The following is a 13,096-nucleotide window of genomic DNA, read 5'->3' on the forward strand; positions in this document are numbered from 1 at the left end:
ACTTGGGGCCGTATGTATAAAGCGGCTCAGAGTCAAATTTTAGTCTTAAGTGTGACAGAATTCTAAGAATGATGTGATTTGAGTCTTATTCCTAGACTTAAGAATAAGTGTGATTCATAAAGGTTCCTAAGTGTTAAGACAGAGCATCAGCTCCTGAATTATTTAAGAGTGCTGGAGAGGTTTCCTAACCCAGTTATGATGTCCTCAGTTACATGACGATAGCGAGTTGATAAAACAATACAGTCTTGAGCATCAAGGTATTCTTGTTGAATCCATTTTTTTAAGATAAGCAACTTCAGTCTTTCCTTTCCATACAGCCATGAGTGCAGTTTAGAGTGATGCAGTTTAGTTAATTAAACAGCATCACGTTTTTCATGGGTTGAAACTCATTATTAAAATTGTGCAAAATTGTCTAAAATAAATGCACGTAGTCATTCGTAATATTTTTGCACATAACGCAAAGCACATTTTTAAAATAATTTCATGTTTCCATGTCTTAATGAAATCCTGAATGAATGGTGTCACGCTGCTGTGACTTCACTCTTGCAGGCGCACTATCGGCTGATTCAGAGGCTGAAGGCGGCCATTTTGATTTTGTTGACGTTATTGTAGTCTTTAGTTCACGACACTTCAGCACCACAGTGTCGTGGCAAATACTTCTGTAAATCAGAATAAGAAAATGAGTTACAAAGACAAGGGGTTCTCCTTTCTTTTAATCACACACCTGCCTCTCGCCCCAATTATTTCCCTTTCCCCTTATCTTAGTTTTAACTGTGGCGAGAGTTCAGTCAGTTTATGTTTCAAAAACAGCATTAGCCTTCACCTTAAAAAACACCACCTACAAGGTCACACCAGTTTGTTCTCACAGAAACATCTTTGTGGGATCATAGGCATAAACTCACCCTTCTAAATGTACTAGAAATGGTACAGTGTAGTATATAAATGAAGCTCTGAGAGTTAATACATGAGGTGATTTAAGGTCACTTTCCAATACTGTTGCATAGATACTGATTGATATAATACTGATTAACAAATGATATCGATATGGATAACAGGAAATTCCTCCATAACATCAGTCAGCACTTCAGAGTCAAATCAAAAACTGTGTCCCAAATGACGTACTATACTCTACGCACTTACACTATGCACTATGTACCGTCTAGCGTATGAATTTTAGAAGAGTAATATCGTCTCAAATGGAGCACTAACCGACACTAATCCTGTTTTACTAACCAGAAGTTTAATCCGTTTCCCAGTCGATGGCGAATGACGTCAAACGCATGTAATGCGACGCTGCTAGCTTTAGCAGAATACGCAGAGTTAACGAAAATGAATTTTTCACCGTAACAACGTAACAACGTAGCATAAACAGTAAAATGAAGAAATTCATTTACTGAAGTTTTCACACTCCCTGTTTTTTAATTTTTTTTATTCTGAGCAAATATGAGCTAGCGTCAGTGCCTGGTAGCCCCGCCCCTCTTCCTCCACGCAAGCATAGTTGCGACTGTTGAGTGCGTAAAGTGTCCAACATTCTACATTTTGTTTTTTTCGTGTTGAATAAGTGCATGATCCGGGTACCTGAAGTGCACTTCTTGTTGTTGGAAGTTTTAGTGTGAACACACTACTCACACTTTTTATGCTTCAAAATGGTAGAATAGTACATAAGCATGCAATTTGGGATGCGTTGCTTTCAACTTCTTTATAAAAAGATAAGATAAGATAAGATAAACTTTATTAATCCCCGAAGGGAAGTTCAGGTAGTCTTGTAGATAAGTAAGAAAGAAAGTAGTAAGCGTAGTAAAAAGTAGTGAGAGTAGTAGTAAAGCTAAAACCTACTCTTAATTTTTACAAAGACTTTACTTTTTTTACATTTAATTCAAAGCTTAAGACTATTCTTAAGAGTATTCCTGAGAAATGTTATACATTCAGCCCCTAGTAACGTTTTGTAATTATTATTGTTTAAAGAAGCTAGTGCGCATGCGCAGAACCTCTGTCCCCGGCTTGCCCCTGAAACCCGGCGGTGTGTAGGACCGCGCAGAGCAGCGCAGCCGAGACCGCGCAGGGAGTCATCACATGTTCCGTGTAGTTAGCGCCCTGAGAAAAAAAGAGTCATTTCTACAGAGAATTAACTATCAAACGCTGAAAAAAGTGCAAGTTAGAACTGTTAACTTTACTCCAAAACACCCTTTGGAGCTACAGGTGAGTTTGGAGTCAGGCTGTGGAGTGTGTGTTTGATCTCTCAGCTAGCTGTACACTCTTGCTTTCCTTTTCTGTGTATTAGTTATTAATTATTATATATTATTATAGAGCTGTGTGTGTCCTTCTCATCTCTATTCATATGCATTTATTTAGCATATATAGCTAACATTTTACACATAGTGTAGTGATGAGTGGTGTTTACTTGTTGTTTTGGTTGTACAAAGCTACTTTGGTGTGTGTGTGTGTGTGTGTGTGTGTGTGTGTGTGCTGTTGAAATCCTCCTTCTTCCGGAGAGGAAATAGCTTCAGTCTCCTCTCTGGTGCCTGTGTACACATTATTATTGTTATTATTCATTAAAACCCAGTAAGTGAGCCTTCTGCCCTCTTCATTAACCTCTCCTCTATTAAACCCTGATGGACTTTTGGTTTCATTTCTAAAGGAGACCCTGAGGAGAACCCACCTTCAGGTCTGCTAGGTTTCATTTTCACATCATCACAGGTTTTATTATTATTATTATTATCATTCTTTTTTCTCCTCCAGGACCTCATGAACCGCCATGAACCAGGACCGGCAGAAGCGCAAGGAGGAGATCCAGAAAGCTCTGGCTTTTATTCAGTAAGAACCGGTTAACCGTGTCAGCTCAAAGCTGTTTAACGGAGATATTAAACTCACCACGAGATCAAGATTGGTGTTTCGATAGCGTTTTGTATGCTCTAGACTCTCAGATTTTTCCATTAAAGCTTCTGTTTACTTTTTTCTGGCCCAGAAATCAGCTCCGCCCCCAACCAGAAAGCAACCGCTTAGATATTCATAGTTTCAGCACTGGGGTTAGGATTGGTTATGGGAAAGAGAAAGGTGTACCAGTCGCTACGTTTACATCCGCATCAAATTCCGTTTAAGATCTATATTCAGGTTGCAGAAATATTCCGAATCCGATGTTTATATGCACACAGACATCGGAATATTCCTGTATGCACGGTTGGTGTAAATATCCCGATCTCCACGTGCGCTTTTCCTTTCCCGCTGTTATCTCCAGAGAGATTCGAGATGCTGCTGTTGGTTATAGAGTACGTTCAGTTATTAGTTTTATTACTACTTTTTCCACACTAATTTAATTAGGACTCAGGACAACTCCGCCTCGAAATGGAAAGATTGGATAAGCATCTGCTAGCACCCATAATTCCTTGCTGACTGAGCGTGTGTGTATATCTCCTTTCAGTGGATTTTCTGAATAAGATGTTTACATGCAACAAATTTCCGATTAAAACAGGCACATTCCAGAGACGGGAATCAGAATATTGTCTTAATCTAAATCAGGTAATTGAATTGCAGTGTAGACGTGACTCGATACTAATTAGAATATCTGATTAATATCGGAATATTGATGTGCATGTAAACATAGTCAGTGTTTTCAATTGCTACTAAAAATTACAAATGGCCCCTTTAAATGCAGCGCTGTCATTCAGGTGTCACTTTCTAAGTAAAGCTGAATATCATCTGTATATGATCTGTACCGCGTGTTGAGAAATTGTCTTTTTGTATTTTTTTTTTTTCACTGTAACTAACTAACCCTTATTGTTCTCTAATGAAATCTGTGTTGTGTTTTTCGCAGGTCATCACTGCCGTACCCCGACCCAGACGGCTACGAGGTGCAGTTTCTTTCCTATTCTGAGTAATTGGGTGTTTTGTGGTTAGCTAAAAATGTCGCGTGAGAATTGTCCGGTTAGCTCGCTTTGCCTTGCCTTGCATTGCATTGCACTGAGAGAGCAGAAAACTCCGCCCACTCAGTCTGGCCCTGTGTCACAACATGATGTGTTCCTGTTCTCATACGGTTCTTAAGGATGAATCAGAGGAATTTGGGTCAGATCTTTTACTACCCGATTCATTCAGAAGTTGCTGATTTCCAGACAAGACCAACTCCTCGTGTTTATCAGCAGGTTAATTATTAACACACGTGTTCTATCAGGAACGAGCCACGCTGTACTCGTCCTACATCCAGCAGTTATAACCCACTGAGTGGCAGCTCAATGATTAATAGAGACCAGGAGGTTGTGAGTTCAAATCCTAGCGCTGACAGAAAGCCTTTGAGGGAAATTTTAGGCAACGAAACTTCAAGGGAATATTTTGGAGGAATGTTTTCTATCAACTAGGCAAGATTAAAGTAGGCAACAAGTCTGTTTCACTGGTGTAAAGATGAGCATCCAGTTGTTCAGTGATGTTACACCGACACAATGCTGATGTGGTTTGTGACTCAGTAGGACTTCCTGTCATTGATAAACACGAACAGACCTTCTCCGCGTAGCTGAATGGTGGAACATTACGGGGGCGGCCATCTTAAACAACCTGAATCACTTCACCTCCTACGTTCTGTTGAGTTGTGCTGGAGGGATGGAGGTTTTTTACATGATGATATAGTTCCACTTTAAATTGGAAACACATTCCTTTATCAAACTGGTTCTTTAAAAAGGAGATTATTTGCTGGTGTTATAGAAAATTAATCAACACCTCCACCTAATTTATTATAATGACTTGGAGAGCGGTTTCTAGCTTATGAATATTAATATCTCTGTCGCCCCATTGGCTTGTTCTGATTTTGCTCCTCCTGTGTTCTTCCAATCAGGGCTTCCTCATGCAGCTGGTGTGTAATCTGTTGGACGAAGGTAACGCGGCGTTTCGGGAGGGCGACTGGACGCTGGCGCGGGGCCACTTCAGCGAGGGAGTGAGTGTGGCGAGATACGCTCAGGGCGAAGGAGTGACGGTTCCTGTGGCGCTGCTCGAGAGCCTTTACGTCAACAGAGCCGCAGCGCAACACAACATGGTGAGCTGTGTGGCATTATCCTGTTAATCTCTACCTATATCACCTGTATTCCTCCCCACTCTTCCTTTCTTTAACCATCTGATCTGTTGTCTGTACGTGCAGAGACCTGGACCGTGTCTAGACGCTCGCTGTCTGTAAGCGTAATTTCTTTTTGCAGGAATTTAGCAGGAAGATTTTAATATTAATTTCTTTTCTACACACATACGAATGAGAACTAATATATAATCTTTACTGACAGATTAGCCTAACGAATAAAAATGTTACAAACAAACAAACAAAAAAAAACTTCCCTAGCTCTCTTACTGATTCGAAAGCTGTTCTTAAAATTAATGGCACCCCATGTTTATGTGGCTTGATTCTAATTTACGTCATGTGCATATTCTGTATTATTTTTGCAGTGATTATTAATGTTTTTGTAATTATTAACCCCTCCCTTCACTTGTATTTTTTTTAAAAATCCAAATATAAAATAGTTTCAGGGATGAAATTAATCTTTCCCTTACTGACTGAACATGCTCATCTTGTATGCACTGATCCTTTAAACTGCGATTTTCTATTATTTATATTATTTATTTGTGAGTCTTTTGAGGATGTTATATTATTCCTCCTTATGGCTTTTTTTCTAACAATTAAAATCTTGAAGAAACATTTTAATTTCTGAGTCTAAAAGCTTTGTAAATAGCTTAACAGTAAACATGCTGCTCCTTTATTTATAACCGTGATGCTCGTTTTAATAAGACAAAAGTAACAGGGATTTAAAGAAAAAGACAGCTTTACATCGCATTGATCTTGACCTCTTAACCCAGACGCATCTCTGTTCCATTCCCCCATGGGAAAAAAACAAAACCCGGACATTATCTTGGATATTTCTTACAATAAAAAGTCAGCGGTTCACCCGGTTGTGTACCAGCGCAGCAGTTTCTTGCCATAAGAAGCAGATTTTCTCGTCACACACCTGTATACACCGATGGATCTACAGTGGACAGTCGTAAGCGTATCTGCTGCACTAGCAGTTGGACAGCAGCACCATGGCATCTGCGTTCCAGGACAGAGCTCCAGCTTCACCCCCGAGACCTGCGCTTTGCTTTTAGCCTGGGAATACTCTGAAAGTGCACAACAAGGCAATGTTTTAATTTGTACAGACTCTAAATCTTCCCTGCAAGCCCTTGAAACCTTGAAATACGGATCACCCCATGCTAGCTAATAGCGAGCGTGCAGACATGGCTGCGCAAAAGGCTCTTGGAACGAGAACCAGCCTTAGAGTGCCTCAGAGCGATCCTGATCTCCTGTAGTAAAGCAAGCGGGAAGTGAAATGGGATGAATATGAGGATAACGAACTGCATGAAATCAATCCATTTTCTTTTAAATGTCCTCGGGATCAGACTGGCTATACCCGATCTCGCGTGGTTTTATTAACGGGAGAAGAGGCGCCATTTTGTCCTCTGACTTTGAAGCACGTTTTATTGATCTGTTCTACTTTTAGGGTCGTCAGACAACACTATTATTCTGTTAAGGAGATATTTGGTAAAAAATAACACCAGGGAAGGATTGTAGAATTTTTATCCCAAATTAATTTGAAATCACTCGTATAGATTTTTCACTTGTTCACTATGGAATATTTTACTCTTTTAAAAATGTAAAATCTATTTAAAATATCTCCTAATTAGTTAATCTCCTAATAACTAATTATGTGCTTATTTATTTATTTATTTATTTATTTATTCATAACCTTGCTCGTGCCTGAATCTAGCCCTTGATGCTGGCATGGCGTTAAAAATTAAGCAGCTAACTAACTCTCTCTCTCCTTATCAGCTCGAGGAATGCAAACACATCGTCCGAGTTCTTTCGTGACCTTCAAGCTCTCGTTGGTGTATAAAACTCTGCCCTGCAAACATCCCACTCCCCCAAACCCGCTTCTCTGCACCAGGACTCAGAGCAGTACATTGTGCAGGACACGTTCAGCGTGTGAAGCTTGTTTCTTTCGTTTAGTATTTGAAGCTATGAGAATGACATCACTAGCTAAGGGAAGTTTATAGCCTCCAGTTTAGCTTTTTGTCCAAGTTGCATGGAAGACAGAACTCTGGGTCACCGTGGTTTAAAACGGGAATGTATAAGAACAAAACGTGAATAAATGTCTTGATGAAGGAAATGCAGAAATAGGAACCTCAGTCATTCTTATGTAAATATTACTGCTTATACCATGTGCTCACGTCACCGCAAAAGGCTTTGTGGTATTTGTTCAGTAACTCAAATAAACACACCGATGTGCTTCGTGACTCTATATGTCATGCTCCGAGTTATAAAAAACAGACAAAGGGATTTGAAACCTATTCAAACTTGTGGTTTGATTTGAAGAGGAAGTCCACATGCACAAATCTAAGAATAAAATATAGTAAAGAAGCTTAAAACAAGAAGGAAGAGGCCCAGTGTGTGTTAAACTCACAGCATATCAATTGTAAGCGTATTGATTGGGTGGTGTGTGTGTGTGTGTGTGTGTGTGTGTGTGTGTGTGTGTGTGTGTGTGTGTGTGTGGAGGGGGATAAACCTGCACCACGTGAGAGAACTTTTTTAAAACCGAATTTTCCATTTAAGCGCATGTGTTGTGAGTTTTCATAAAGGGTGCCAATATTTAATCACTGCGTGATGATTCAGACATGCTGTGTGCACAATGCTAAACCGGAGGCTGTAAGATCCATTACTTGTTAGCCACATTATTTGTTACTTGTTAGATTTGGTGTTGCGTGTGTGTGTGTGTGTGTGCGTGCGTGTGTGTGTGTGTGTGTGTGTGTCTAACCGCCGTGCCTGGGGTTGTGTCTCCGTCAGGGGGAGCTGGAGGCGAGTGTGAGGGACTGTGACAGCGCTCTGAGTGTGTGTAAGGACAGCGGCAGGGCTCTGTACAGGAAGGCCGTGTGTCTGAAGGAGCTCGGCCGACTGAACGAGGCGTACGAGTGCAGCACCGCCTGCCTGCTCACCTCCCCACAGGTAAAACACACACACACGCACACACACACACACACTCACACTCTCACACTCCTGTGTCATCTTCACCTCATGTTAGAGAATTAATCTACTAAAGCATTTCCATGTCACTGTGACTGGCATTATATTATTATATTACCGTAATATTATTATATTACTGTGTTATATTACTGTGTTATATTACTGTGTTATATTACTGTGTTATATTACTGTGTTATATTACTGTGTTATATTACTGTGTTATATTACTGTTCTGTACTGAATCTTACACTTACGTTAATACGGATTGTGTTTTTTAGATTATAGTGCCAATAAGACACACCCTAGTAATTTCTGTCTGGTTACAGAAAAAATACAGATCCATAGATTGAATAAACGTTAGTGGAAAAAACACTGGAGTTTTCCATCTCCTGGATCTGGCATTAGTGCATCAGTGTCATATTTCACAACATTAAATTAAAATCTGTGCAACTTCTTCTCTGATTTCAGTTGACGAAGATATGATTCATGATTCATACATCAGTGCACCTTTTTTTTGTTTTTTTTTTGTATATGCACTACATGGCCAAAAGTTTGTGCACCCCTGACCATCACCCCCATATGTACCTGTTGAACATCTCATTCCAGATTTATTCCCCCCGTGTTTGCTGTTATAATAAGCTCCACTCTTCTGGGAAGCTTTCCACTAGATGTTGGAGCGTGGCTGTGGGGATTTGTGTTCATTCAGCTACAAGAGCATTAGTGAGATCAGGCGCTGATGTTGGTGAGGAGGTCTGGGGTTCAGTCGGTGTTCCAGTTCATCCCAAAGGTGTTCAGAAAGGAGAAATTGTAATGCTACAGCACACAAAGACATTCTATACAATTAGGTGCTTCAGAATTAGTTTGGGGAAGAACCACATACGGGTGTGATGGTCAGGTGTCCACATACTTTTGGCCATATAGTGTATTTGTTGTAAAAAGGAAGCCGATGATTGTTATAACAGCACCAAAATGATTGACTCTTGCTAAAAATGGGTTTTAAAAAAGAAAGGAAGCCTGGTGTTTTACATTAGACGCATCGTCTACCCATCTTCACAAAGGGTGCCAATAATTCTAGAGCTTGTAGCCTGAGTATACGATATTCCTGAGAATTAAAATGTAGTGTTATGTTTTTTTGTTTTTTTTTTAATTCTTTTTAACTCTGATGCTCCCGCCTGAAAGATCGGTGTGTGTGTGTGTGTGCGCGTGTGTGTGTTGATCAGGATGAGAAGGTGAAGGAACTGGCTCAGGATTTGGTCGACAGATTGGACCTGAAGACGCGTAAAGCCTACGTTGGTGTACAGGTCAGTAACCTTAGCGCTCATCGAGTCACGTGATGTAACGTGACGCACGAAGACGTGAATATAAAGGAAAGTAATGAACTGTGAGATCTGTGCTTCATCACACCAGCACATCATTGATTACTTTCCTAAAACAGCATGACCCGGCGTGTTTATACTGAACCAGCTTCAGATGCTAAGTGTAGTATAGGTGAAAGTGTGACCTCTGTTCCTGTTCTGCAGCAGGGCGTAACCGAGACTAACGGAGAAAACGTGCCTCCTCCAGAGCAGGTGAGAGATTTATTTCGTTTTTTCTCTTTAACTTTCTCTTTAAATTCCTCGATTCTACAGTTTAAGCTCCTGTTTTTCTTCTCTTAAAGATCTCTAACGGGCTGGATAGCTTGTGCGATGTCACTGGTGGGTGTGAATATTTTTGGGTACTTGTTAGATTTCCAGGTCATCGTGTGTTATTCGTACTCTGAGCTCTGCTCTCCATCTCTCTCTCTCTCTCTCTCTCTCTCTCTCTCTCTCTCTCTCGCAGCGGGTGTGCCTGTGAGTGCGTCCCCCGTCCTGCCCGCCCCGGTCCCCGTGAGCGACGCGGCTGACGAGCCCGCCGTGTGTCTGTCGGTGCCCGTGTCTGAGCAGCTGGAGGACTGCGAGCTGATGGGGGACGAGCTGGACACGCTGCTGGACTGCGTCTCCAAGCAGGAACAGCTCCCGCATGTGAGCCACTGACTTCCAGCGCAGCATAAACTGAAAAACTCTGTGCTGGAAGGTCTTGTTAAAAAGATCATGTGGTTTGCATAATGCTAAACTGGTAGCCATAGGCTTCCATTATTTGTTAGCAACATTAGCTTTGTAGCAGCTAAAGAAGTAAATAAAGACATTTTCTGTGTAACTAGTAACCACAATGCTTTCTCTCTCTCTCTCTCTCTCCTTTTCTCTCTGTCTTTTTCCGTTTCTCTCTCGTTCTTTGTCTGTCTCTCTCTGTCTCTCTTTGTCTCTGTCTCACTCTGTCTCTCTCACCATCTTTTTCTGTCTCTCTATGTCTCTGTCTGTTTCTCTCTCTCTGTCTCTCTCCATCTCTCTTTCCTTGTCTCTCTTTATCTCTCTCTCTCTCATTGACTCGTTCCTTTTCTTTGTCTTTCTCTCTTTCCTTCTCTCTCTGTTTCTGTCTATCTCTTTCTCTTTTTCTCTCTGTCTTTTTCTGTTTCTCTTTTTCTTTGTCTGCCTCTGCCTCTCTCTCTGTCTCTCTTTCTCTTTGTCTCTGTCTCTTTCTTTCTCTCTCACCATCTCTTTCTGTCTCTCTATGTCTCTGTCTGTTTCTCTCTCTCTGTCTCTCTCCACCTCTCTCTTTCCTTGTCTCTCTTTATCTCTCTCTCTCTCCTTGGCTCTTTCCTTTTCTTTGTCTTTCATTTTCTCTCTCTCTTTGTTTCTTTCTCTTTTTTTCCTCTTTGTCTCTCTGTCTCACTCCTTCTGTCTCTATCTCTTCCTGTCTTTACTTGTCACTCTCTCTCTCTCTCTCTCTCTCTCTCTCTCTCTCTCTCTCTCTTTCAGACTCCCTCTAAAGGCAGCGTTGTCCCCACTCATGTCCCTGTGATGGGTCTGGGTCCGTCCTTCCCTCCGCTCCTCCCTGCTCCCTCCCCGTGTCTTCCTCCTGCGTTCTTCCCCTCAGCCGTCAGTCAGCTGAACACGCTGGACTCGTTCTGTGAGACAGGTCGTGACCCGTCTCTCTCAGTCAGACCCCTGGATTCGCTCGACTCCTTCTCTCAGACCTTATCTCAGGGCTCAGTGCCTCAGAGACCCCCTCTGGTGGTGGGAGGAGAGGGGCTCGACTCGCTCTCAGAGTTCACACTGCCTGGTGAGTGTGTGTACCACCGCTCCAAACACTCAGCACTGACACACACAGAGGCCACGCCTCCCTCACTGAGACTGACACACACAGAGGCCACGCCTCCCTCACTGAGACTGACAGGCATATAGGCCACGCCTCCATCATTGAGACTAATGCACAGAAGCCATGCCTCCATCACTGAGACTGACTCACATAGAGGCCACACCTCCCTCACTGGGACTGACAGGCATAGAGGCCACGCCTCCTTGATTTTTTCAGTCTTTATACTTTTAACATACAGTGCTGCTTTTCTGTGTGTGTGTGTGTGTGTGTGTGTGTGTGTGAGATCTGGAATAAAATATAAATGTGAACAGCATTAATCCCTCTCCCCTACCTCCTCTCTCTCTCTCTCTCTCTCTCTCTCTCTCTCTCTGTTTATCTCCAGGTGGTAAAGTCTCTCATAGTTTTCTCCCTCCAGTGAAGATTAGAGGCTCATCAAACTGTGTGAATACTGTTTACACGGTGAGTCTTCTTTCCTTACTTCCTTTTCTTATCTTGCTTTTTCTTCCTCCTCCTGTTTCCTTTTTACTCTTTTATTAAGTTCCCTTCTCTCCATTCCTTCCTCTATCCATTCCTCTCTGTTCCTACCTTCAGTTCCTCCCTCTATCCATCTCTTTCCTTTTTTCACCTCTCTTTGGCAATCCCTTCCCTCCATTCCTCTCTCTATCCCTGTCATTTCCTTTACTCTTCCGTCTCTCCCTTTCACTCCCTTCCCTCCTTTCCTCTCTCTGTCAAACCCTTCCCTCCATTTTTCTCTCTATCCCTCTCATTCCCTCTGCTCCTCCCTCTATCCCTATCATTTTCCTCATTCCTCCTTCTACCCATATCATGCCCTTCCCTCTGTTCCTTTCTCTATCTCTCTCACTCCCTCCGTTCTTCTTATTACCTTCTCTACGACCTTAGAAATTGTCTTCCACTGCAAAATATTATCATCTAGACTAACACTGTGTGTGTGTGCGCGTTCGTGTGTGTGCGTGTGTGTGTGCTTGTGTGTGTGCACGTGTGTGTGTGTGTGTGTGTGTGTGCGCACGTGTGTGTGTGTGTGTGTGTGTGTGTGCAGAACGGTCATGTGGCGTCCACCTTATCCCAGCTCTCCAAGAATCCTCTTGACCACACACATGACTTCACTCAAGCCTGTTCAGCCTGTTTTATACGTACAGGTAACTAAAACACACGCGCACACACACACACACACACACACACACAGGAGAGAGAGGAGAGACGGCTTCCGTCTTTATTGTTGCTGTTTTCCTCTTGCTGTATTTGCAGGGAACTCTTTGTTGTCCTGAGATAACAGAAGTTGTTTCATAGACATGACATAATTCAGCTTCAGCGTGAACTCTGTGACGATTAAAATCACTTCCTGGTACGTGTGTTCTTCTTGATCTCGCATCTCGTGTCACGTTCCCTGTCTCAGGTGCGGGTGTGCTGGACTGTGAGTACAGGTCTGATTTGTCTCACAGCTGTAAGAAAGACATCCTGCTGTGCAGGAGAAAGGGCGGAGTCAATCTACCCTGGAGGCGTGTCCGGCCACGCCCAGCTCGAAGTAACTTCCAGGGTCCTTATGTGCTCTGTAAAGGTGAACTAGTGGTCTTGTTCATAAACCTTTACCTTAATATTCATACTTTATATACATAACTTATATTACGAGTGTGTGTGTGTGTGTGTGTGTGTGTGTGTGTGTGTATGTGTGTGGGTGTATGTGTGTGTATATAGAGGTTCTAGAGCGACAGGACTGTAAATACGGCGAGGCCTGCACCTTTGCTTACTGTCAAGAGGAGATCGATGTGTGGACGCAGGAGAGGCGGGGCTTACTGACCCGGGAGCTGCTCTTCAACCCGCTCTCCTCCAATCAGAGACAAGCACTGAGCGTCATCAGACTACTGAATATACACGGTGGCATGTTCA

General features: G+C 42.4%; 1 protein-coding gene across 2 annotated transcripts in view; it reads left to right on the forward strand.

The window, feature by feature from the left end:
* Positions 1 to 2,014: 2,014 nt before the first annotated feature.
* Positions 2,015 to 13,096, forward strand: part of zc3h7ba (zinc finger CCCH-type containing 7Ba) — a 24,181-nt gene continuing 13,099 nt past the window's right edge. Inside the window, exons 1-14 of one of the 2 annotated variants that reach the window (XM_026927206.3) lie at positions 2,015 to 2,199; positions 2,740 to 2,814; positions 3,812 to 3,848; positions 4,820 to 5,017; positions 7,841 to 7,999; positions 9,238 to 9,318; positions 9,538 to 9,585; positions 9,675 to 9,711; positions 9,836 to 10,017; positions 10,852 to 11,155; positions 11,574 to 11,650; positions 12,249 to 12,348; positions 12,606 to 12,767; positions 12,905 to 13,096. The exon at positions 12,905 to 13,096 is cut by the window's right edge and continues 14 nt beyond it. In XM_026927206.3, coding sequence (XP_026783007.3) covers positions 2,756 to 2,814; positions 3,812 to 3,848; positions 4,820 to 5,017; positions 7,841 to 7,999; positions 9,238 to 9,318; positions 9,538 to 9,585; positions 9,675 to 9,711; positions 9,836 to 10,017; positions 10,852 to 11,155; positions 11,574 to 11,650; positions 12,249 to 12,348; positions 12,606 to 12,767; positions 12,905 to 13,096 — 1,636 coding nt within the window. In that variant the 5' untranslated portion in view covers positions 2,015 to 2,199; positions 2,740 to 2,755. The remainder of the gene's footprint in view (positions 2,200 to 2,739; positions 2,815 to 3,811; positions 3,849 to 4,819; positions 5,018 to 7,840; positions 8,000 to 9,237; positions 9,319 to 9,537; positions 9,586 to 9,674; positions 9,712 to 9,835; positions 10,018 to 10,851; positions 11,156 to 11,573; positions 11,651 to 12,248; positions 12,349 to 12,605; positions 12,768 to 12,904) is intronic. The other variant, XM_026927207.3, reaches the window with a different exon arrangement.

This window comes from Pangasianodon hypophthalmus, chromosome 29 (assembly GCF_027358585.1).
Source record: "Pangasianodon hypophthalmus isolate fPanHyp1 chromosome 29, fPanHyp1.pri, whole genome shotgun sequence".
Classification (NCBI taxonomy): Eukaryota; Metazoa; Chordata; class Actinopteri; order Siluriformes; family Pangasiidae; genus Pangasianodon; species Pangasianodon hypophthalmus.